At 40.1% G+C, this 27354-nt stretch overlaps 1 protein-coding gene across 1 annotated transcript in view; it reads right to left on the reverse strand.

Moving 5' to 3' along the window:
* Positions 1–27354, reverse strand: part of CNTNAP5 (contactin associated protein family member 5) — a 772432-nt gene that overhangs the window by 572943 nt on the left and 172135 nt on the right. The window contains exon 3 of the mRNA XM_012755965.3: positions 11192–11385. Coding sequence (XP_012611419.2) covers positions 11192–11385 — 194 coding nt within the window. The remainder of the gene's footprint in view (positions 1–11191; positions 11386–27354) is intronic.

Consider the following 27354-nt stretch of genomic DNA (forward strand, 5'->3'; position numbering starts at 1 on the left):
ATGTATATTGTGTATATATGCATATGGATATATATATTAAGATAATATATCAACTTTACCTTAAAAAATAAAGTCACATTCTAAAATCATCAGAGTTTTTAGTTACAGGCTTACATTTACATAAAGCCATTTGTAAGGTTTCAAGTTTCCAGAAAAGAAAAAGGTTTATAAGATATTCTTAATGATTTTTCAAACTTAAATACCTCAAAAAATTTTTTTAACGGTGATATTACTTTTAAAACTTCTCTACAATGTTATAAAAAGAAATATTTTGCATTTTCTAACATGATAATTTGGCTTTCCATTACACAAAATTGACAAAGCCATTTACTGAGTTGTCATTTAATTGTTTCAGAAATTATTCATTAAGTGACAAATTCATCTCAAGGAGAGAACTCAACACTTTACGTGGACTGCGGGAGGGGCGTGTGAAGGAGGCATCAGAGATAAATTAGAATCCCCACCCAGGGATCCCGAGCAGCTGCCTCTCCCAAGAGATGTCTCAGACGGAAAATGGCTGGGACGCCGCTTTGTAGAATGGAGGGTCATCGCCTGTGGGTCACTGACGTGCATTTGCCTGTGCACAGAGACGCCAGCAGTGCAGCTGCAGTATTCCTGAGTATGAGTGGGGCGGGGGGAACTGGCTTGATGGGAGGGGAGCTAAGGCCCCAGGCAGAGCTTCCTGGGCAAGCACAGGCTCTTCCCTTATCTGTTTATCAAGGGGGCTTAGGATGCCCCTCTGAGGCTATGGCTTGGTTTTCCCTCTGTATAAACCTATGCATGTTACAATTCTTACATACTTACAGCACTCACATAAACACAATGTCTGGAACACAACATAGACTTTGTAGGCTATGCACTAGATGGAAGAGACATGGGGGATGTCCAGACAGGGAAACCTAAGGCAGAGAGTGTCCACCCCTCAGATGAACATGTATGAATCATGGTCACTTATACCTGCACAGCATGTTCCTTCCTCTCCTCTACACTCAGATTCCTCCATATTCAAGGAAGGTACCACACACACTCAGCTGACAAGTTACACATAATGCCAACCTGTCCCTGGCCTAGCTCCTGGGTCCTTATTTCATCAGTTCTTTTCTTTTCCGTGTTACAGTCTGTTAGTGCAACGCTGGCCATCAATTACTGCAGTGCGCCATAAATAGAGACGGATAGGACAAAAATGTGGCTAAATCATTATAAAATCACAATAGATTCTGGGGGAAAAATTCATAGCACTTATTCTACTAACAAGTCAGAAACTTCATGTCTTCCTCCGTGCCCATCTGTGCATAGTCTTTCATTGTGTACCTGTCTGTGCATTTATCTTACCTCTGATGGGATATTTCTACATTCTACTCTTGAAGCCACCTGAATTTAGTGCATGCAGAATGTGACTAGCAGATGCTTGATACGCTAAATTATAACCAGATATGACAAGATGTTAGAGGTTCATGATTCTTTGGGAGAGATTTTGGCAAGTACATCTCTCTTCCCACACACAAAAAAAGCACCTATGGCATTCAGTTCAAAACACTCCAGCCCACTTCTTATGACTCCAATACCGTAAGGGAAAAAAAGTAAGTCACTTTTCTCTTTTCCTATGAGATAGTGAATTCATTTCTAAAAAATGCTTGAGTCACTAAATTAGAGAATTATTTTCCAGGCAAGTCTATGGTGCTAGACAAACTTAGTGGAATCATTCATCTCCTCTCTCTGCAATTCCAAGAGCTGCTGTGGCCATTTGCTTACACGGTGACGGAAAGGTTGCTCTCCTCCATGAACAACTGCCGCTGGTCCCAGACGGAAAATGCGAGATCAACTCGTGCTCACACGCCAGTTTTGCTTGCACTCTCTACTTGTATTAGCATTACATGATCGTCCACCATAATCAGTTACCTTTATTTGAAATTAACATTAAGGCCCACAAAACTGGAAGCCATACTCAACGGTAATGGAAACTTGTGGTTACCATCTTATGCTTTTCTGCTTAATGTCACTTGTTATCTATAATAATAAACTCACTGATGCCTGCTTTCCTTTGAATTTTTTTTAATTTTTTATTTTTTCATATTATGGAGGTATAAATATTGTTAGGGTTACATATATTACCCTTGCCATTCCTCCCCACGCCCACCCCCACCCCCACCCCCACCCCGCCTTACCAAAACATCAAGCAGTCCTACTCCCAGGTGGTGCGCATCGCACCTATTTTGTAAGTGTAAAAAATACTTGAGAGACTTTCGTTGAGGCCCCTGCCAGGCCTGGAATCTTTCCATCTGGCTAGAGCCAAGTAGGCACCTGGGGCCCAGATTTGGGCCTAGAGTCCTTTTTCTTAGGCGTCAGTGACTCCCCAGGCTCTTTTCCAGCTCCTCTGTCTGCTGCCAGCATTCTGGGCTAATTGCTTTAATGAGCCTGCTTGGGTAACCATCTTCGCCTGCAACTGCAAGGAGAGTGTACCCTCTCCACTGAGCATTTAGTTTATTAAAAAACATAAAAAGAGGCTGACATATTTAACTTGCTTTCTTTTTTGTACACAAAGCTCAAAAGAAGGAAACTTGAGAGCCAGTGTTCTCTGGGTGTCTTCACCAGGTACATCACATGCACCTACCTTTAAGGATAATCAAATCTCTTATTTATTTATTTTTTTTTTTAGCACTAAAGTTTCTTGCATGCTTTAGTGTGTTTAAAGTTCATACAGTGGTTATCAAAGTGTGGTTCCCAACAAGTGGCACTAGCAATATCTGGGATTATGTTATAAATGCAAATTCTCAGCCCTACTGAAAACCTACTTGTTAAGTTATACAGGTGGGGCCCAGCAAGCTACGTTCTAGCAAGTCCTGTGGGACATTTTGATGCATGCTCATTTTGGGGAATCTCTCCTTCACATGAGTTAAGTGCCCTTATTACAGCCACTTTTAAAGTAGGAAACTGAATCTTCTAGGGTTTTAATCATCTATCAGAGTCACAGAATCTCTGTCAGACTTTGAAGCTGAGATAATCCATGTAAGAAAATAAGAATGATGGTAAAACACAAACAAAATTTGTATATGGTGGCTAAAAACTAAATGAATAAAGTATACTTAAAAAGATCTCTTCCTTCTCAGTCATTATACCTAGTAACATAATTCAATATATTTACATTTAGAAAAAAGCCCTACTGCTTTGCTATGTGTCACAGTTGAAATATTAACTTTGATTTCTCCTAATCTAAGGTGGGTGTCTCCAAAACCTAACAAATTGTATATTGAAAATATAATTATAAGTTGAGGTTACTGTAAATCATTAAGTACCTTAACAATAAGATTAATTTAATAGCAGTGGATTTAGGAGAATTAATTTTAAGCAGATCATCCTCCTTACTTTGATATCAGCTGCTGGATCCTATCCCATTACAAATGCAACCAGTTTGTAGGGGACTGCGAACATCTGCTCTCCCCGGGAAGGTGTCCACATGAATATTAATTGTGAAGACTGCATGTTGACTCCCTGTCCATGTGATGTGTTTCAATGTCACATGTGTAAATGTGGGAGTGTGTTTACTCCTTAAAGAGGCTAGACCCCATGTTGGGAAGTTCTCCGAAACATCTCAGCAAATTCTAGCGCCAAGGAGGGAAAACAGATGGACATCAGCAAGGACCCTTCAAGGGCTAAGTGTGGAGCCAGAGGGCTGGGGGAACCTGCTGGAGCTGGAGGAAGACCAGCTGTTGCTTTCACAACACTGATTGGCCAGGTGTTTCCTGTGCCCTTTTTTGCAGAGCTTCATTCAGTGACAAGAGCATCTAGGAACAACAAAAGACCTTGGGGCAGACCGCTGGGATGATGCAAGGGAGACATTGAGCTTCAGAGCCTTTCGTTGACTGTTCTAAGCTGGCTGCATAGTGAAGCCCAAGCTTGATTCCCATGTATTTCCCATTGTAACCCATAGGGTAGCCAATAAACTCAGGGGTCTGAGCAAGGAAGTGTGGGGGAAATGGATTCAATGGGGCTGGAAGATCCTAGACAAATGCCTGCCATGGTGGAAGAATGATCCACTACAAAGTGGCATTTTCAAGGTCTTACAAGCAACTGGTGGTGCAGCTGAAGCCTGACTGTAATCAAAAGCCTCTGCATTTCCCTTTACCCCTTACTTTCCTGGGTCTGTTCCATGGCAATAACTTGCTTTTACATTGGTGATCTCCATTCAATCAGCAGCAGGATTTGGGGCATGCTAAGTTCTTGAGTTTTTAACAATGGCCAACTATGACATTAATATCTATATTAAAAGCTTATAAGTATATGAGTGTAAGAGAACAAAGGAGAGAACTATTAAAAATATCCTGAGAAATGCATTTCATATCATGTTCCTATATGTAGTTTTTACTATTCAACAACACAAAAATGTTTAAACAGAAAAGTGTTAACAAACATTATTTGTTGAAGTGGCTAACAAATAAAGACATACTAACTAAAGAAGACATGGTGGTGCTCGTAGTCTGCAATCTCCATTCAGTCTCTCTCTTCAGATTTACCTTGTATAATATCACTGACTAGAAAAACCTTGTGTCTAAATTTATTAACTCCTTGTGTCCCAAATACAACTTACACATATTCCTTCCCAGGCTGTATGGTGTTACTCCTGCTAGGAATGCACCTTTCTTGCTACCATTTCTCTTCTCAGCCTACATTTATTGAGTTTTTATTAGGCACATAGCACTCTGTGGTTGCTGAGAAGCCAAGGGAACTTAAACATGGCCCCTGCCTGTTCAACTCATCCAAGTCTCTCCCACTCACAACTGCCAGGCGCACCCTCCCTGACAGCTTTGTGCCTGCAAACTGCCGTCAGCACTACCCGCATACACGCATGCTGTATTGCTGTGTCATTTACTCGTCTCCTTAATGGTTCTGCAACCATTAAGAAAAGGGAGAGACCACATCTCAAGCCAGCACCTAGCACCGTGCTCGGCGTGTAACGAGAGCTTAAAAGATGTATGTTGATGGTAATGAGATTCTCACTCTCAAATTGTTTTCTGAAATTGCTAGGCTTAAAATACTATATCAAACAGTGATCAATACTCAGGATGTTTAGGCCAAATTGGCAGAATAAATGTGTATAAATCATGAGGATCAGAGAGTATCTCCCAGAGAATTTGGAAGTCGCTCAAGGATGAAATCAGGAAACTGATGACCAAAATGTATAATCCATCGTTTCAATTGACCTCTATGTGAGGAAACTGCTGCATAGCAAACGCAAGCCCTCCACATTACGGCAGACCTCAGAGAGCTACAGGAACTCATAGACCATCACAGTGCACAAGGGCCAAAGGGTCTGTAATAAAGAACTGGATGGCTTATGTATTTGGGGAAAGACAACATGATTTTTATAATAGAAAACTGTAAATTGAATATTAATAAAGTAGAGAATTCTCAGAGGGGAGGATCAGCTAGGGAAGGGGCTTGGAATCAGCCATGTTGGTAGCAGCTCAGGACATCGGGACACTGGACTGGGACAGGGGCCAGTCTTACTGACAATATGGAGGTTGTGCAATGGACGAAAGGGAACACCACCTGTGGTCATTTCTGGAGGTGACAGAAGCACTGTTTCTTCTGGCTTACCTTTCGAAATGACTGGTAACAGGACTTGGTCTGCGTGGATTTAATTAAGAAGTCCTTTTCTTCCAAATAAGTTAATTCACTTTACCAAGTGGATTGCTGCTCACAGTTGCAATTTTACGATTTGTGTTGCTTCCTTATGTCTGCATACCAATCGGGAAGAGTTTGGGGATCTGCTAAGATTCTAAAAATTGTTGCTGAGTTTGTCCCTGAGACACCTTCATGCTTGATTATTTAGTGAAGCAAGGGACTCCGGCTTGTTCATAAATCATGACGCATCACTAAGCGGCTGCTTGGTGGCCTCTCTCATGAACATTCCACTCAGTGCCAGCCCAGAAACTCTCCAAATTGGATTTTTAGGGCATGAAGATTTGCTACTATACATTAGAAAGAGATCTTTTTAGGATTCTTGTTCAGAAGAAAACTTTTAAAAATAAAATGAATCTCTTGAGTACTGTCTCACCCACAGAATGTGTTTATACTGCTTGGTAAATCAACTTTAAAAAGCATTACAAAGTCCATATCATCTAAAAATTGAGAATCTGCAAAAGACCAGGTGATAGTATGCATTCAAGAGATTCTCTATTCCTTTCTTTACACACCATCCTTAGGCTAATATTTGATATTGATGTCTTTAGGTATTGACTTTTTCTGAAAAGTTAAACAGAAAAATTTAGACAATTTTATAAGAATCTCATGTTTGGCCATTGCTCTTGTCTTGCTTATAAGGCTTAACTCTGTTGAATCCATAGTCTTATTTCTAATTTGAAATTAAAAATCAAACTCAAAAAGAAAATCACTCAAAGTAATCTATTTCATCAAACAACATAATCTGATAAAAGTAACAATGAATATTAGCCACAAGGCAGATTTTATATATTTATATAAAGTCTTGGTAAAATACCCTGAAGGCCTAGACAATTTCAGGGAGTTTGAGCACTATTTACAACATTTAGAAATAAAGGTAGGTATTATTGGTGCCACCACGTTTTTATATTTAGCAACAAATGAATTAAACAATAAGCTTTAATATTATTCTTAAAGAATGGGTCTGACAAAGTTATCATTTAAGATGAGAAAAATAAATCAATTTTGTGAAAATTTAAAAAAAAAGTCAAGTGTAGTAAAGGAGAACTAGAAAGCACAGTTTTGCAATCAAGTACATGTAAATCTTACTTGTGAACTATCGAACCACCCATTCCTGGTTGTGTGAGCTTGCGAGTGTGGGTCTCTTTGAGCTTCAAGTCTCTTGTTTATGGAAATATTAATACTGAATTCTATAAATCAGCGTTTACAGAATGATGTTTTTTGTATATATAGAATTACATTTGAATACAAATGTGGTTTGCAATAGGTGTTCAGTAACTGTTAGTTTCCTTAATATCAATATAGGTGGACATCTATTTTTTTAGCTTTAAGCCTAGTTACTGTACATGACTTATCATGATGCGCCTACCTAACCTCACTGTATTTTACCCTTTAAACTGGGAGTTGCAATGATGCTGCCTCAAATCACTTCTTCTCCCAGTATTTGCAGCTGACAAGCACATCCTAAAGCTGCCTCCCTCCTAAGTGCCCTGCGGGCATTGCGAGCACTCTGGGGAGGCTGTGGCTAGAATTTACTGCCTTGCAGCACAGGGAGGTCCCTGCTTTTCCTTCTCTACTGCCAGCATCTTCTACTGGCCCAGCAAGGTCAAGGCTGTTTGGGGTGTGAGGCTGGAGATGAGGATAATTTTCTTCCTCCACCCCCAATTCTGGGCACTTTAGTAATTCTGCAGTTCTTTTAATAACCACTTCAAAATTAGTTTCTGCCCTGTGTCCAGTAATATCAGGCACAGCGGCTTGTGTACATAAGAGAGAGCCTTGCCTTTAAGGAGCTTGGAATCATTTGGAAACAGGTAAACCAACAAGGGCAGGGAGGTAAAAGAGGCTTTTTTCCTTCCACCCACAAACCCAGAGAAATTGTCATCCCTTGAAATACATCCTGATCCAGAGGGTAGGCTGAAATCAGGTCATTTAGTTCTGAAGAAAATGAAACTTGGTTTAAAAAAAAAAAATATTTAGACAAAATAACTCAAACCTGCAACTCAATTTGAAAAACAACCAGTTCTGATTGAAAATGCCAGAGAAAACAAATAATCCCATATCTTATTTGTCCCTTTAAAGTTAACATAAAATCTTAAAATTGTTTCTCAAAATGGAAAGTATAGTTATTTCTCATTTCAAACAAAAAACCAAACAAAATGAAAACCTTTACAAATTTATGGAGGCTTCAAAATTGAGAAAAAAAAAGTGAAATAGTCTTCAAAAGACTATTTCTGAAATGAAGAAAACCTATAACCTCTACTAATATTAAAGTGACCTAAAATAAAGGTGGCAATAATAATATTCTCAAGGTTCAGTCTGCCATAACTCTTCTTGATCCTCAATTACTACTATTTGCAGTTAGAAAACCAACTGATGGGTAGGCAATTAACAATTAACAGTGAGTACATAAAATAAAAGTATTTTTTTTTTCAGTTAAGTGGGGCCAACACAGAAATATACATGTGCAAAGAGCAATGTAAAATTGTAATTGGCATTGATTTAAGGAGTGAGATTCTGAGAAGAAAAGAATATGATATCAATTGTCAAATCATCATATTTTATGTATGTTTGGATTTAAAAAATTGGTGATGTTTTTCCTAAATTAAAGTAATATATTTTAATAGGGATTGTAGTAATTCTGTGGATCACTTCAGGTAGTATGGACATTTTAACAATGTTGATTTTGCCAATCCATGAGCATGGTTTCTATCTGTTTATAGCTGCCGCAATCTCTTTTCTCAGTGTTTTGTAGTTCTCCCTATATAGGCCTCTCCCCTCCTTCATTAAACACATTCCTAAATACTTGATTTTCTTTGATTCTACTGTGGAAGGTGTTGCATCTTTGATTTGATTTTCAGCTTGTCTGTTATTTGCATATATGAATGCTAATGATTTGTATGCATTGATTATGTATCCTGAGACTTTACTTAATTCATGTATCAATTCCAGCAGTCTGCAGATTGATTCCTTGGGATTTTCTAGATATAATAGCATATCATCAGCAGAGAGTGAAAGTTTGACCTCTTCTGCCCCTATCTGGACACCTTTAATTCCCCTGTCTTGTCTGATTGCTCTGGCAAGAACTTCCAGCACTGTGTTGAATAGAAGTGGGCAACCTTGTCTCATTCCAGTTCTAAACAGGAATGGTTCCACATATCTAGAAAAAATAATTCTATGCTTCGTATAGAACCAGAAAAGATCTCGTATGGCCAAAGCAATTTTAAACAAAAAGAACAAATAGGGAGGCATCAGTTTACCAGACTTCAAGCTTTACTACAAGGATATAGTAACCAAAACAGCATGAAATTTGCACAAGAACAGAGATACAGACCTTTGGAACAGGAGTGAGAACCCAGATATAAAACTATTCTCATATTGTCATCTAATCTTTGACAACGTGGACAAAAATACAGTGGGAAAAGAATCTCTATTCAATAAATGGTGCTGGGGAAACTGGATAACCACATGCAGAAGATTGAAACTGGATCTCCAATTCACCTCTCACAAAAATAAAATCATGATTGATAACAGACTTAAACCTAAGACATGAAACCTTAAGAATTCTAGAAGAAAATGTTTGGAAAACTGTTATAGACATTGGCCTAGGCAAATAATCTATATAGAAACACCTCAAAGGAATCACAGCAGTGACAAAAAAATAAATAAATGGGACCCAATCAAATTCAAAAGCTTCTGCACAGCTAAGGACACTATCATTAGAGTAAATGGACAGCCTACAGAATGGGAGAAAATATTTGCATGATACACATCTGATAAATGGCCGATATCAAGAATTTATACAAAACTTAAGAAAATTAACAAGAAAAAAATTCAAACAACCCCATCAAAAAGTTGCCAAGGGATATGAACAGAAACTTTTCAAAAGAAAACAGACTATTGGCCAGCAAACAAAAAAAGTGCTCAACAACTGTAACCATTAGGGAAATGCAAATCAACCCCCCAGTGAGATATCACCTAACTCTAGTGAGAATGGCCTTTATTGAAAAGTCCCAAAACAAAAAATGCTGGTGTGGATGTGGAGAGATAGGAACACTCATCTACTGCTGATAGGACTGCAAATTAGTACAAACCCTGTGGAAAGTAATTTGGAGATATCTCAAAGAGCTAAAAATAGAAATACCATTTGATCCAGCAATCCCACTACTAGGCATCTACTCAAGGAAAAAAAGACATTCTATAGTAAAGACATCTACACTCAAATGTTTTTGGCAGCACAATTAACAATTTCAAAGATGTGGAAACAGCCCAAGTGTCCACCAATACATGAGTGGATTAATAAAATGTGGTATAAGCATACCATGAAACACTACTCAACTACAAAAAACAATGGTGATTCAGCACCTCTTATATTATCCTGGATAGGCCCATCCTTTGAAGCGAAGAATCACAAGAATGGAAAAACAAGCACCACATGTACTCACCATCAAATTGGTACTAACTGACCAACACTAAGGTGCTCACATGATAGTAATATTCATTGGGTGCCGGTCAAGTGGGAGGGGGATGATGGGGGTGGAAGGGGATGGGGAGGGGGATGATGGCGAGTGGGTAGACTCACAACTAATGGGTGCAGAGCACACTGTATGGGGGAAGGGCATGCTTGTAGCTCTGGCTCATGTGAGGCAAAGGCAGTATATGTAACCAAAATGTTTGTACCCCCATAATATTCTGAAATTAAAAATAAATAAATAAAAACAATTAAATAAATAAATAAAAGTAATTTAAATCACCAGATTATTTTATTCAGTGCATAAGGCCACTTTGCCTATCTTCCTGTCCTTTTCCCTTCCCTCATTTAATAATTTACTGACAGCTTTTCATCTATACAGTATGGGGCTGGGATGGGGAAGGAAAGTTCTTTTTTACAATTTGGAGCAAATTTTCCTTCACTCCCAAGCTAAAGATTGTTTATAATGACATAATAGTTCTAAATTTTATATTTGCTTAGTACTTTCAACTTTTTCAATTATCTTCAAATCTTGGATAGAGGCTGTCTCAGCACTGTGGCTTTACAGACAGACCAGACTACAGGTTCTCATGCCAAGATTCACAAATTGGGAAACTTTGGTCAAGTGACATAAGTGAGCTAGTTGAATTGTTGCAAAATATGCAAAGTGCTTGGAACATAATGAACAAATAAATAAGTAAATAAGTACCTAGTAAATCAATATAATCTCGTTAACAATCAAACTTTGGTTGTGTATTTCTCCACGTTTGTTTTTACAGATGGAGAAACTGAGGCTCAGTCAGTGAATTATTCAAGTTGCCATAAAAGAAAGAACACACTAAACTCTTTGCAACAGACATCCTAAGTTTCCTAGGAACTGGAGCCATGCTGGGGATAGGACTTATACATGGTCTAATTATTTCTAATGGGCACTCAACAGTTATTAAACTACCAACAATCTGGGTATAAGAAAATGACAGCAGTGTTCATGATTATCATTAGAACATCTCAGTTTTATTCATTGGAAGAGAAAAGATGTCCTACCCAGATGCTGTCTTCCTGCTTGTACTGTTTCCAGTTGCGTCCTGTGTCACTGAACATCAGGCTATAACTTGTCACCCAGTCAGAGCTTCCGTATCTTCCCTGCGTGGCCACTGCTGTAATCTCCACTCTGTTTCCCAGGTCCATCTGGAGCCACTGCTGAGCATTGGAGTCTGCTGGAGACCAACCGCCAGTTCCTGGAACAGGATCAGAGAGAGCGTAGTCAGGTCTCACATAGTTGCAGCTTCCTACCGTCAAAGAGACACGAAGCGGTGTTCAACTACGGCACCTCTACCCCACAATGAGCCCTCCTCTTCCCTGCCTCTGTTCTTAATCCCCTCACACTTTTCATCCAGCTAAACCTTTCTAATTGTTTAAGACTCATTCCAAAGCTGTATCTTCCATGCTTCTCCTCTCCCTGGTCATTATGGCTTCCATCTTACGAATTTCCTAATGAAATTTGTTTTATTTGTTTCTGTTCTGACAACTTTAGCTTTTGGTTGTAGATATGTACAAATTAGCCTCACATCCTTTCTGACCGATAACTCCTTCCTTGCGTTCTTTCTTCCTTTCCTTCGTTCTCTTGCTCTTCTTACATTCCCTCCTCTCTTTTCTCTCTTCAGAGATGTACTAAGAACTTGCCATGGCCAGACACTGTGCTGTGGACTCAAAGATGAAGGACGCTGCTGTGTCTTGGGGGCTAGCATTCGGTTATTCAGTGGATGTTCACCGCACACCAGGAGCATGCTGGGTGCTGATGACAGGGAGAGATGTTGACAAAAACATGTGATGTGAGGTGAAAGAAACTCTAGAGAGAGGTAAACTATGGGAGCACAGAGGGCAGAATGCCTCAGGAGGGGATCAGGGAGGCCTTCTAAAGACAGCAATGGTAGAGTTGAAACCCCGGGCAAGTGAAGCGCGTCCCAGGTAAAAAGAGGAAGGTTGAGTGATGGTCAACCCGGGCAGAGGAAACAGCGTAAAGCAAATCTCAGAGACACGAGGGAATCTGACACATTCTCAGATCCACAAGTGGTCAGTACACTTACATGCATGCAGCAGGATCCTAACACACTTTAAAAAGCCTTTTGGCTCCAGAATTTCATTGCCAGTCTTGAACTTTGTCAAAGATCAATATTAGCTCTCACCTAGTTGGAAAACTTTTGGCCTAAGTTTTCCATTTTCATTCCACATAGGAATAAAAAAGTCAATGTTCACTTCTACTGATCCTGGGTTTCACAAAACTTTTGAAACCTGAGTGGGAGCTCCTGCAGACAGACTCATGCCATGGGCAGGTGGCACAGAAGCAACCCCTTTGTAAAGCATCTTGCTCAGGACAGTAAGTTGGGAGTTAATTGAATTTTCAGTTTAGTGGAGCTAATCGATAAATTCTCTTTTCTTTAAACCTATGTCATTGAAGATCATTCATTTTGGTGATGTTTCAGTCTACTTTCCTCTACCTTGGGAGGTTCAGCCTCTCCTTGGCAACTGGGTGCTTTCCAGAACCCCAGCGCCCCTGCAGACCAGTCCAGAAGGACATGCGGACAAAGGGGCTGGAGGACATTAACGCCAGTCTTACTCTGCTCATATGGCACCTCCTACAAGATGCGGTTGCCTTTCTTCTAGTAGAGCTAGTCCTTAGTAGCTTTTGTTTGATAACTTTTTTCTTTATCCTTTCTAAGTAAGGATTCAAAGGCAGTAAAGCAAAAGAAGAGAATGTGCTCAGCACCCTCTGTGGAATGTGTTGTTCGTTTTGCAAGACATGAACACAGTGGCAGATACTGCTGATATCCACTGACATTTGTTCTCTCTTCCTTCTACAGTAATAGAATTGCAGTGGGTATGCGGCTCAATGGCATATTTTAGCTTTCTGTACTTTTACAGTGATGGCCATGTGGCCAAGCTATCTCCAATAACAATGTGAGCGGGAATAAGATGTGCCACTTCCAGGCCTCTTTCCTACTTGCTCTCCTTGTCTACCACTGATGGGTGCAGTTGACAAGTTTCTAGGTTGTGACAGAACCAGACCATGGAAAGATCCTGGATCCCTGCATCAGCCCATGGAGGAGAGCACCTGCCTATTTGAAAACCTGCCCTACCTATAACATGAATGAGAGCTAAACACCTATTGTGTTTAAGCCATTGCACATTGGAATCTATTTGATGCCGCAGCTTAGCCTACTTTAACGCATATGCCATCTCCTGGGAAGTAAATAGCATTTCCCTGTTATATATTTGAGGAAAGTGAGATCCAGGATGTTTAGAACACTTGGCACCCAGGACTCAAACATAGTCAAAGTAAATCAGCTATTTGAGATAATTCTCTAACAGAAAATAAAAAAAAAAAACAAAAACAAAAACAATGTGTATAGAAGCCCAGAAAATTAGCAAGGCAGGAAGTCATGGGAAGCAGGCATCTGAGCAGGGATTCTGAGCACAGCTTGTCAGATAACTCTGTCCTCCCCAACATGCTCACAATCCCCAATCCTTTCTGCTTTTCTCAGCTTCTCAAAACCAACAGGGAGATTTTAACAAAGGGGGAGATTTTACATTTCCAATAAACACAAAATTATTCTGAGTCTACTCTTTCTTTCCACTCAGCCTATTGCTGCCCAGTTTGTAAGGCTGTTTTGTTCTTCTACTTTTTTTTTTCTTTTTAATTTTCAGAATATTACAGGGGTACAAACACTTTGGTTACATAAATTGTCTTTGTACCACCAGAGTCAGAGCTGCATTAGGTGTGAATATACCTATCCCCTTCTCCCCTCCCATCTTCCTGACACCCTATGAATGTTACTTCCATATGTATACATAAGTGTTGACCTATTAGTTCCAATTTGATGGTGAGTATGTGTGTTGTTTGTTTTTTCCATTCTTGTGATACTTCACTTAGAATAATGGGCTCCGGCTCCATCCAGGATAATACAAGAGGTGCTGGTTCACCATTATTTTTTTCTGGATGAGTAGTACTCCATGGTATACATATACCACATTTTATTAATCCACTTATGTATTCATGGGCACTTGGGTTGTTTCTACATCCTTGCAACTGTGAATTGTGCTGCTATAAACATTGTAGTGCAGATGTCTTTTTTATAGAATGTGGTTTTTTTTCCTTCAGGTAAATACCCAGTAGTAGGATTGCTGGATCAAATGGCAGTTCTACTTGTATCTCTTTGAGGTATGTCCATATTACTTTCCATAGAGGTTGTACTAGTTTGCAGTTCTACCAGCAATATATGAGTGTTCCTATCTGTCCATATCCATGCCAACATTTGTTGTTTGGGGACTTTTTGATAAAAGCCATTCTCACTGGGGATAAGTGATATCTCATGGTGGTTTTGATTTGCACTTCCCTGATGATTAGAGATGTTGAGAAATTTTTCATATGTGTGTTGACCATTAGCCTGTCTTCTTTTGAAAAGTTTCTGTCCATGTTCTTTGCTTACTTTTTAATGGTGTTTTTTTTTTCTTGCCAATTTTCCTGAGTTTCATACAGATTCTTGTTATCAGCCCTTTATCAGATATGTAGCATGTGCCTATTTTCTTCCGTTCTGGAGACTGTCTGTTTGCTCTAATGATAATTTCTTTGGCTGTGCAGAAGATTTTTAATTTGATTGGGTCTCGTTTATTTATTTTTGTTTTTGCTATGAATGCTTTGGAGGTCTTTATCATAAATTCTTTACCTAGCCGGTGTCTACAAGAGTTTGTCCAACATTTTCTTCTAAAATTCTTATGTTTTCATTCCTTAGGTTCAAGTGTGTTATCTGTCCTGCATTGATTTTTGTGAGAGGTAAGGATCCTGTTTCAGTCTTCTACATGTGCCTATCCAATTTTCCCAGCACCATTTATTGAATAGGGATTCTTTTCCCTGGTGTATGTTTTTGTCTCCTTTGTTAAAGATCAGATGACAATATGAGGATGGCTTTATATCTGGGTTTTCGCTCCTGTTCCATTGGTCTATGTCTCTGTTCTTGTGCCAGTATCATGCTATTTTGGTTACAATAGCCTTGTAGTATAGCTTGGTAGATTGATGCCTTCAGATTTCTTCTTTTTGTTTAAGGATGCTTTGGCTATATGGAGTATTCTCTGGTTACATACTTTTTTTTGAAACAGGGTCTCACTCTGTTGACTGGGCTAGAGTGCAGTGGCTCAATTATAGCTCACTGAAATCTCAAACTCCTGGGCTCAAGCAATCCTCCTGCCTCAGTCTCTTGAGTAGCTGGGGCTACAGGCATGCACCACTATGCCCAGTTAATTTTTCTACTCTTTGTAGAGATGGGGTCTTGCTATGTTGCCCAGGCTGATCACAATCTCCTGAACTCAAGAAATCCTCCCATCTCAGCCTTCCAAAGTGTTGGTGTTATAGGCATGAGCCATTGCACCTAGCCTGTTTTCTCCTTAAGTGCAATAAAGCAAAATTGTTGAAACAGTATGATCTCAACAATATGAAAATATGATAGAAACAATATATTTATATTTTTCTTTTAAGTATGAGTGGTTTTATGCTTTTCTGCTTTTGCATATAACATATTTTGTTATCAGCATGTCATTTTTAAATAAACTAAGAATCTTATTACTCATAGTGATTTATCACATAAAGAATATATACAGCATTATAAGAGTTAGTGATATAATATAGGACTTTTGACTTTTTATGTGACCAATACTATTTTTGAAATGAAAATCCTCAAAGTTTAACCATTTCTCTTTTATTAATACCTCCAAGAGTCCTCTGGCCATGCTTTAGAGTTTTTCCTTCATTTATTCTAACTGGCATATGATAAGAATTTATGTTAAGGATGGAAGAAAGAAAATAAAATGACAAGGAACTTTCCCTTGCAAAAAAATAGAAGCACAAAAGACTGACCCAAATCCAAAAGAGACCAAACAAAAGAAAATAAAAATTGGAGGGAGATTTTGTGCTAAAATGAGTTCTTTAAATTTGTCTAAAGGAAATCATATCTCTCTTTTGCCCACAGTAAAAATGGTAGTTTATTAATCCCCCTGAAATTAACCAGAATGGAACACTTGCTGTTAACATTCATCAACACATCAAGTTAAAAATTTTCTGAACCCAAGAGCTTCAGCCTAGGCTCTTGAAGTGGAGGGATACTATCTGGGTGATAATTGCCGAGGACTCGGTCCCTGCTGTTGAAGATGCTCCCTGCATTACCGCTAATAGGCAAGACACCCAGGGCTGCCATGGTTGCTATGGCAAACATTTTGTTCCTTCCACCAAACAATAAATGTGTTTTCACAAATGATGAGAGTAGCCTGAAACAACTATTCGTAGTTGCTCTAAAGACGCACTGCGCCCACACTGGCTTCCTGTTTCTGAATTATTCTCTAAATTGAGGGTGTAATATACACACAAATACATGTATTTGGCAAGTTGAAGGTGTTAACTAGGACAGTGCTGTCTGTAATTGTGGCTGAGCTATCAATAACTATTAACGACAAAAACTCTCATAAATTCTGCAGTTCAAATGTAAGAGCATTTAGTGGAAATCTAAATTTAAAGGGAAAATGATCTCACCTTAGATTTTTATAGCATCTAGAATTGTTTAAATGTTTCTCAAACATAGAATCCAAGACATTTGGAAGCTATATCTTGGTTATAACTAACATACCCCAGGCCTTATAGTCTAAATGCTTTATTATTTGACTGTTGGGGGAAAGGTGGAAGAGAGATGCTGTACCAACAGTCAGAAAATTAGGCTCCAGACCCAGTTCTGCTCCTGATGTTAGATTGGGTGAGAGAGTCTCAGATGTGCTCAATCACACAACCGGCATTGACGGGTAGTTTTCCGAGATCATACCGCTACTAAATTGTAATGCGGCCGATCCACGCCTGGAAAGCTTGTCTCCAGCACCCGTGGTCCTAGTTCTGCTGCAAACAGCCTCTCAACAGCACTGACAAATCCTTTCTGTCCTCATCCTCCCCTTCCTCATGATAGAAGTTTGCACGAGAAACATAATTCACCCTTGACATTGCTTCCAGCATCTCACTGGAGTCTCATGGTCATCAGCAACTGTATTTTTAACTTTCATTTGCTAGAGAACAAAGCAGCCCCAAGGGCCCAACTAGCCAATCCTGGGGATGTGGCTTGAGACCGCTGTACAACTCAATTCTAGGCTCTGCCTGAGGTTTCAACAGGAGCCAAAGTCTTGAGAAAGCAGGAAGTCTCTTACTAAGACTTCTAAGCAAGGTTAACAGCAAGACAAGAAACCCAGCTCCCCTGCCTCCTGGGCAGCCACGCGGTCCTCCACGCCGGGAAGCTTATTGCTAACCCCGAGTCCCACACTGAACACACTGGGGTAGGCTCTAAGCATGAAACAGAATAACTGGTAGAAAATGCAGAAATGCCTCAGTTTCTACACTTATTTCCACTTCTAACTCAAAAAGGAAACGAGAATTGATTGATGTCACACATTGGAAATGGGCACAAAATGGATTATATGGAGGTCTCTGCTAAGCAATATTTCAAAACTATCACTCAAAAAAAGAGAGTCCATTTAGTCCAAGACCAGCTAGAGCTAAAAGACTCTCTCTTTCTCTCTCTCTCTCTCTCTCTCTCACACAGCGTTTTCACATTTAATCTGTTTTAAGCTCATATCGTGGCCATTAAAACAAAACAACCCCCCCAAAAACAACAAAAAACTAAAATAAACCCTGTGGGGAACAAGTTTCTTAGGTATGTACTTCTCCCCTTGTTACAGAAGGCCCCAAATAAAATTACTAGCTCATTCTTACAAATGACTGGGAGGTCTACTTGAATTACTAGCTATATCTTTAATTATTAAACAGTTGATGCCTCTCTAAGCAAGGTTTGAAGATTTTTCAGGGACAAAGCTACCTAGTAATGGTAATGAGTAAAGCAGAGAGGCTCTCCCATAAATATTTAACATTATATAGCATGTGTAAGAGTAATTACAATGATCACAAACATGCTCGTAGTGCGCAAGAAGGCTTCCTGCTCCTCCCCTCAGAGCGCTGTCATCCACGTGTGACAGGACCTGGGCTGGGCAAGGACTCAGGCTGGGAAGCTGTGGCTGCAGCCCTGGCCACCGACCTTGCCACCGACCTTCTGCTGCGGGGCAGGTGCAGTAGGATCCGGGTGCTGCAGCCGGGCCTGGCTAGGGCTCCTGCACTTCATCCATGCATTAATTCAGAGACTAACGAGCCTCCCAGGGGAAAAGAAAGTTGAAACTTTACCCAACACCCTACAATATTCAAAAAAAAATCCTGTAAGAAAACCTGGAGTGGCCCTGCTTGAGACCAGTTTGCAGAAAAGAACAAAGGGGTTCGGAAGAGGAGATTCCTGTGAGGGAAGGAAGAGTTTGGACCCGAATCAGACCCAGTTGAGATCAGACCCAGTGATCGCAGTTGAGGGCTGCCTCAAGAGCACTGTCCGGGGAGGCGCTCCTGTGCACGACCTAGTCTGGCTTCCCCAGAAGGCAGTTATGAGACTAGATTCGAGTGCGAGTAGTTCGCTTGGGAAGTGAGCGCAGGAAGCCAGCTGCAGATGAGGAAGATGGATCAGAGAAGAAAGGAAAGCCAATCCCCAGTGCAGCACCAAGCCAGCACTTCTGTGAGTGAGCTTCATGCCACAACCGTAGGTTGCACGTTAGGGGTATCCCATTCCAATGGGAGAAAGACGGGTTTTTATATACCACTGTCAGGTGTTCGCTGAGGGATTCGGGAGAGCAAGGTGGTGTCTAATGCACAGAGGAAAAGACCCTGGGCAGAGAGGGGAAGATGCGGCTATTGGAGTTGGAGGTGATTCTGTTGGGGATGTTTTCCAGACTCCATGCAGACCCCTTTAGTAGGTGGACTCACTCCCCAGCTGCAGGTGATGGCTGACAGCAGGAGCTGTCCTCTGCAGGCATTTTTCCTTGGCCAAAGAGAAGACTTCTTGCCTGGGAAGCTACCGCTTCTCCTGTCTCCATCTCAGCCAGTGTCAGACTGATAAAAGATTCAAAATGTCAGTTCCATTGTCTCAAGGTATGACTGTCTTTATGGTCAGTCTGAGGTCTAGAACTTCTTGGCATCCAAAGTAGCTAGACTTCAGCAAAGATTATGTTCTTGCTAGCTTCCCCCCTGCTTAACCTGCTTCCCTTACACATGATCTCCAGAGAACACTCCCCCACAAATCACTTCAACAAAAGGTCCCCTCTTAGCTCAGCCTCTAAGATGCTGGCTTTTTGCTGAAGTGGTGAATTCCAAGGGACATTGGCAGCGACAGCCTCCAAGACAGTGTGTGTACCTGGCGTCACACCTGTGTGTCCATGGAAGAAAGCTGTGTTATTATTTTGAAGGATGCTTATTACTCAGCAGCTTTGCTGTGAGGATCTTTTAGTAAGGATCTTCCCTTTTGAAGAGTGGAGCAATCAAGGCCCCGATACATCAGGGAAAGATACTTGCCACCTGTTTCACAGCTCAGAAGTTGTACAAGACATGAGCGAGCTCAGCGGGAGCGCCGTTGGGGCTTGGGAGATTCGGAGTGCAGTCTGAAGAAGGATACTTCACATTTGTGAAACCTATAGACCGAGAACTATTTCATGTATACATAAAAACATGCATTTTTAGAAACTTAGGTGGGAGGGTCATGTTTATAAAACTTAAAGAGGTTAAAACTAATTGTTCAATATAGCAGTGGATATTTAAATTTAATTTAACTTAAAAATAAATTAAGAATTTAGTTCTTAGTCACATTAGCCACAGTTCAATGCTGAAAAGCCATGTGTTGCTAGTGGCTACCTGGTTAGACAGCATAGTTATACACATTTCCATCCTTGCAGAATTTTCTATTGGTCAGTGCTGCTTTGTAGTTTCTCTGATAAAACGTGTAGAAGCCCAGCTCTATTTTAATTTGGCAAATCAGTACACTCAAACTCTACCCATCTGCTTCTCAGGCCTAGGGGACTGTTGGTGGATTTTAGTGGATTATTTATACCTCATTTAATGAATATATAATTATTGAGTTCTATCCATGAGCAAAACAGTGTAGATTCAGCTGCAAGCTGAGGCAGTCTTCCTGTTTTTAGACATATGGAGAAAAAATTAATCTCCCCTGATTTTTAAAGGAAAAATGGAGAAGTAGAATTGGAAGTTATTTGAAACTGCAGATCTCATATTGTTGACATTACCATTTAAAACATTTTTATCATGAGTGACATACTTTTTACACAGTGAGATTACTACATTTAATTTGGTTTCTTGGGACAATTTTGTTTGAAAGGCGGTGTCTTGTCTAAGTCTGGCGTTGGAATAAAAGGTGTTACTTTTTATCCTACCTTTGTGATTTTGGACAAATAATTTCCCTGCTTCCATAGAAATAGTATGGTTGGTGACTACCCTCCCAAGGATCAAATAAGACAATATATGTCAACTCATAGATGTCATAACTATGGACACAAAATGATTAAACATGAGTGTATTTAATTGTGTTACCCCAAAAGACAGAGAAAGAGAGAGAATGAATATTTATAGACACAGTTGATTATTCTTGCTCTGTATCAGATGATGAATCTAAAGTCAGTCATGGTTCCACCCCCTGGGTTTGGGGTCCTGGAAGAGTTTCAGTGCTCTACGGAGTGATGCCAGAACTTTATATCAACCATGAAAGTCACTTGGGGAACTTGAGGAAACACAGGTTTCTAGGTACTATTGCTAGAGTTTCTGATGTAGTAGGTTGGCGTGAGTGCAAATATCTGCATTTCTATTGAATTCCTAGGTCATGTTTATCATGCTGCTGTTCTGGGGAATCACACTCTGACAGCTCGCAAACACTCATGGGAAGCCGTGGTCTCCGTATTTCCCACCACACTGCTGTGTGTGGCTGAGTCTTATCAGCTCCGGAATGATGCTGGTGCTGAGAACAGCATGTTGAATAGACTCGACCAGCCCTGGAGCCCGCCCTCATTTAGAGCTTCCTTTTATGGACGGTAATACATTTTATTTTTAATCCTTTTTTTAAATGTAAAAAAAAAAAAATTAGAGTATAGAAAATATCTCAGTAAACAAATGTTTAGCTTAATAAATTATGAGAGTCAATATCCTTGTAACCAACCTGTTTTAGAAATAGAAGTGGGGATGCCTCTCAATGTTCATGTCTCTAACCTCAATAATTTAAAATTTTCTGAGCCATGTGAGCTGGATTTTCTTTTATTTTCACAGAAGCAAGCTAACAAAGATACCCCGGAATACTATCTGACTGCTGTGAATATTTGTGTAGAAGAGATTCATTAGAAGCCAATCTTTAGCAAAACAAATTATAAGGATTCTTTGATAAAATCTAGATTTTTTAAAAAATGAAGCATGCCCATTGATGAAAAAATTAAAGTTCAGACATATTCAACCAATTGCATAGATGAATATAATTGAGATAAGTGAAGTATGAGACACTCAAAAGAAGAAGTGAGGAAGGGACCACCACAGGAGAAGGAGGACCCAAACTGGGATCCCAGAGAAGGATGCACTGAATATCAAGCCGCCTCCCACCTTCCGAGTCTTTGGGGTTTGTCTCATGTTACCATTTTCACCCCACGTGGTAGATTCATTAATCCTTAGCTCATCTTTCAATGGACATTTCCGTGATGTCTAAGTGAAAGATTTATTCCCAAGGGATAAACATACCCCTACCTGACTGCCCCAGTTTAGACAAAGCAAGAACATTCACCATACAATATTTTGTTCCAGTACATCTCATATCCTCCTAAATGTGACACACGCTGCAAACACAGTTGTAAACTGCCAATCACTAGACAAACATAAGCCTTAATCCCATTGTTAAATTTTTAAGTCGAAATGTTTTAAGTTAAATTCAATGAACCAATGAATTGAAGAAACTCTTGTCTCTTTGCAAGAGACATCAGATTGGTGATTCACTGCATTTTAAGGAGTGCCACTTAGAAATAATCTCAATTTGGCCTGTTGAAGGAAGTGACCTGTTATCAGAAAAAAAAAAAAAATCAAAAGGTGAATGAATGGAGGGTTTCTCTTTCATTTTTAGGCACTTCCATTGTGCCAAATTGTGATATTTAAATCTTTAAAGCATTATGGAAATAGCAAGCAAAAGTATTTCTATAATACTTTTCCTTCTCCCCTTCATCATTGTTGTGTTCTGCAATTAGCCCGGCTGGACAGAGAGCCATCACATTGGATTTGTCTGCATTTGAGACAGGGTCCCAAGGCTCTTATTAAGTAGCAAAAGATTTCTGGCCTGTATTTCTCAATGATCTATCACTGTCTCAGTAAGAGAAGAGGCCTCGGGCATTGTTTAAATATGTAGGTCAAGGTTAGTTTTTCCCATAGGTATATAGGCCACTGTATGATTTGGGGGCATTGAGGAGGCACAGATATATGAATCTCTGATTCTCCCTTAATGTCTGAAAATCAAGTTTTTGTTATTTAAATACTAAGAACCCTCGTTGAAATGCCAAAATTACCTGAAAGGGTTCACTATTATGCCAACAGCAACTTTATTCAGATTAAAATCTCAGATCAACATGAATAAAGATATTGGATAACGCAGGAGAGAAAGACTTAGATTCAAATCCGAACTCTACCAAAATTAGCTGTGTATTTTGGACCTGTGACTTAACTGCTCTGAGTCTGTTTCCTCGTCTTTAAAAATGAGAATAATACAAAATATCTTAGAGTGCTGATGTAATGATACAAATATGGTGCTGAAGTTTTGGACAGGGTTCCTTATTCAAGATAAGATATTCAAATTTGATTGCCTTCCATCCTCCCCTACAGCAGAGACCCAGAGTGAATAAGCCATGGAAATGAGAATTGAAGGGACAGAAAATTCAGGCATATTCTAGAACAGCACATCTCAAAATTGAATGTGCAAATGCAGCAGTTGGTAAAGCTTGAGTTCTGATGCAGTCGTTCTGGGGAGACGCCAGGATTCTGCATTTCTTACAAGCTCCTGGGGGAATTCCATGTTTCCACCCACCAGATATACTTTGAGTAGTGAGAGAGAGTAAGACACAACTAAGGGAAGCGTTGACCTCTATGCCTACCCTGCCCGGGGCGGGTTGGGCAGCACAAAAGAGAGGAAAGTTGCTGAAAAGGAGAAAGGGACACTTCAAGGGTAGAGGAGAAAATCCAGGGAAAAAATTCTGCATATCTTATTGTCCTTTTAAACAGGTTAGATTGTACTCATATCATGCCCGGCTCAATCAATCCAGACGGGAGGCTGGTGCTGTCTCTAGTGAGCAGACATTGTGGTGTTGCCTGCAAAATTTAATCCCAGTGTCCTCACCTGGCTTTTTGGAAGAAATCCCTAGACAGCTGATATGCAAACTGCGCAAATGAACCTTGATTCCTGCATTGTCTCCAGCCCTCATCTCCTCTTGAAGGGCCTGGTGACACCAAACCAAAAACCAACTTCCAAAGACCTTTGGGGGTCCTTAACATGTCCTTACCAGGGCTGCCCAAGGGGGTAGGTGTGGAGGATGCGTGCATGAAATATGCTCCAAAGGGGGAGGCAAGGGTTTTAAGCCTCCCCATCCACCCATCCATGAGCCCAGGAAGCTAAAAATTTCTTAACATAAGAAATCAAATTCTCCATGGCAACAAAATTGTCAAGCTAGAAACACACAATCTCATCTTACACAGGCAAACATCTCGAAAAAAATATATTGAATAAGGAAGATGGATTAAAATTTCAAGGAACAAGTGGTAAACATAATTGTTTGCAAACTGTATTTGGGAAAAAAAATGGATGGGGAAGAAAAATACAAACCTCTCCTCTCATGGGGCCAAAGACGTCTATTCCTATTTGCCTTTTAATCACATAAAGCAACTTAAATCCTTCCCTTCATTTTCCAGGAGGCCTAGCCCACAGCTGGCGGCTTCATGCTGCGCCCCAGCTCCTACACTTCCTGCTGACAGTAAGTGCTTCTGCGAAGCCCAGCTAACTTTAATGCTCACATCAAAAGCTTTCTTGCCACAAAACAAATCACGTTTGACAAGGACTGATCCTTCCTAAGCCACAATTATATAGATTGACTTGGCAACCTAAGTTAATGGTGATCTGACCTCCAGCTTAATGTATTTTGTCATTTTCCCCCCAAAAGTAATTAGTTCTCTTCTTGCTTTTCATTTTCTTTGTGTGTGATGAGATGGAGGCTAAAGGGTGTATAGAATCAAGAGAACAAAAATTCCATTTGGCAAATCCCTTCCATAGATGAGATAGCAGCATTGAAACTATTGTAGTTGGGTTTTACCCATTAATCCCCCTCCTCGTGGGTGGTGTCGTCCAGATCCCAAGGGGCGCAGAAAAACCTGCAGGTCAACAGCTGTTCCTAAGAGTACATTTTCCCTCAGAACGATTAGTGTGTCATTGATGAACTCATTACACTGCTTTACTCAGGGTGGAGGTAGCTCAGCAGACATCATTTTCCCAGCACATCCTTTCTGTATCTTCTTTCAACTTTTGAAGTGATCCCTGCTTCTGCCACGGCCATCTGACCAGCTGTGCACCTTTCTTCCTGGGGATAGATAGGTCAAGTAGACTCAGGTCTAGTGAGTTCCCAGCACATACTGGGAAAGCATTCCTTAGCCCTCCATGTTCAACAATGCCAAAGGTTTGTATAATTCCCAGGGGATTCAGCAACTTTAAATAGTGGCCAAGGACTTGCCTGTACAGTAACACTGGGCACACTCGATTCTGTTGAGGAGACTTAGTGCTATGGCAGTTGAGGGTTTTACAATTTAGGTTTTATCTTGAGTAAGTGGGATACCAGGAAGTTCCTTGACAAGTGTGTAGAATTCTGAATGGTGTGGAGTAGAAGGAATTCACTAATTACTATGATGAGTGAATAAATGGAGTATGTTAAGAAAAAGCTATCCAAAGCTTGAAAATCATAAGCAAGTTCAGTATGCCCTTTCAATATAGTCCTTGGGCAGTTTCTAGCAAGTCCACTGAATGATTATTTAATTATTCAGGAGAATGCACCTGTCACTTGGTTTTGCTATTCTGTGGTTGATTAGACCTTAGATACTGTGAATGTCTTTCCAAGAGAGAACATATAAGTCCCAAGTTTCATTACCCTATAAGACATCACGATGATTAATTTTAAGTGGTAATTTGCTTGGGTTAGGGATACCCAGATGGCTGGTAAAGTATTATTTATAGTTATATATAAGGGTGTTTCTGGAAGAGGTCAGTGTTTGAACAAGTGGACCAAGTAAGAAAGATTCACCCTCACCAAGGTAAACAGAAACCATCCATTGCTCTCTCTCCTAGAGCTAGGCTATTCATCTTCCTCCCTTGAACATCTGAATTCCAGGTTCTTGGGTCTTCAGGCTCTGGGAATTGCACTGGTGGCTGCCCAGGTTCTCAGGCCTTGGGGATTGAGAGATTCACCCCTGGTCAATCGGTTCTCAGGTCTGAGAACTCAGACTGAATCACACTGCTGGTGTCCCTGGCTCTCTCCAGCTTGCAGGCAGCACATGGTGGGACTCTGTGGCCTCCATAATCATGAGAGACAATTCCCAAAATAAATCTTCTCTAATCTATCTGTCTGTCTGTCATCTCCTACTGGTTCTGTTTCTCTGGAGAATGTTAAATAATACATACTAGTTCTGTATTTACATAGGAATTTTATTCTAATATTCTTTTCTTTCCTCTCAAAATCTCTCTGAATACCTGGTTCCCCAAAATACTCTTTGAACCAGCTTTACTATCTTGTACCATCTTCCTGGTTACCACCTTAATGAGATCAATAGTTGTTTTTTTTATGTACTCATTTTACATTTGAATGAGAGCTATGTTTTTACCTTATTGAAAATCATACTTTGACAGATATTTATTGCTCACCTATTTTAAACAATTTCTGAGATCAAAAAAAGTGAACGTATATCGCGATTCTTGCTCTTTAAGAGTTTAAATCTAGTATATATATATGTGTGTGTGTGTGTGTGTGTGTGTGTGTGTGTGTGAGAGAGAGAGAGAGAGAGAGAGAGAGAGAGAGAGAGAGATTGGACATTTAGCAGAGGCAGGAGTTTGGTGTTGGGTGTAGAACTGGAGGAGGCAGGTTCACAGTGCATTCTTGAAGGAGAGAAAGGGATGAGGCTAAATAAAGCAGGTCATTACAATTGCATCTGTTGGGGAATGCATCAGGGAAGAGGACATGATAGAGGTTGAAAAGTTGAGAAAGAATACATTGAGATAGTACCTGTGTATTGAACAGAGCAGAGTGGGGAAACACCCAGGACATTCACAGTGATTGCCCATTGCTTTCCAAAGTGAGTAATATATTTTTGGCTATGACACTGCTGTGGTTTGAATGTTTGTTCCCTCTGAAACTCAAGTTGAAACTTAATCCCCAATGTGGCACTATTGAGAGGTGGGGCTATCAGGAGGTGATTGGGTCAAACTGGCTCTGACCTCATGAATACATTAATTCATTTGGGAATTAATGAATTAATGGGTTATCATGGGAGTGGGACTGGTGGGTTTAAAAGAGGAGGAAGAGAGACTTGAACTAGCATGTTGGCATGCAGCCCACTCGCTGCACAATGCCCTCTGCTGCCCTGGGACTCTGCCGAGGTCCCACAAGCCATCAGACCCTTATCAGATGTGGATATGCTTGAAGCTCTGACTCGAGGAGGGAGGGAAGGCAAGAGCAATGTATGTAACCTTAACATTTGTACCCCCATATTATGCTGAAATAAAAAAAAAGAAATACATTTATTTTCCTTACAATTTACCCAGTTTCAGGTATTCTTTTTGAAGCAACAAGAAATAGACTAAGACATCAAAAGCACAGACTACAAAAGCAAAAATAAATAACTGGGACTATATGAAACTAAAACATTTCATGCAGTAAAGGAAATAATCAACACAATAAAAATGCAACCTACATAATGAGAGAAAATATTTGCAAATGATATGTCTTATAAGGGTTTAATAAGCAAAATATTTAAGAAATATATACAACTCAATACCAAAAAAGAAATCAGCCAATTAAAAAATGGGCAAAGGACATTTTTCCAAACAAGACGTACAAATGGCCAAAAGGCACATAGAAAGGTGCTCAGCATCACTAATCATCGGGAACATAAAAATCAAAACTACAGTGGGATGTTGCCTCCCACCTGTTAAGATGAAAGAATTTTCTTTTTGGTGAGGATGTGGAGAAAAGAG

Source organism: Microcebus murinus, chromosome 8, assembly GCF_040939455.1.
Source record: "Microcebus murinus isolate Inina chromosome 8, M.murinus_Inina_mat1.0, whole genome shotgun sequence".
Classification (NCBI taxonomy): Eukaryota; Metazoa; Chordata; class Mammalia; order Primates; family Cheirogaleidae; genus Microcebus; species Microcebus murinus.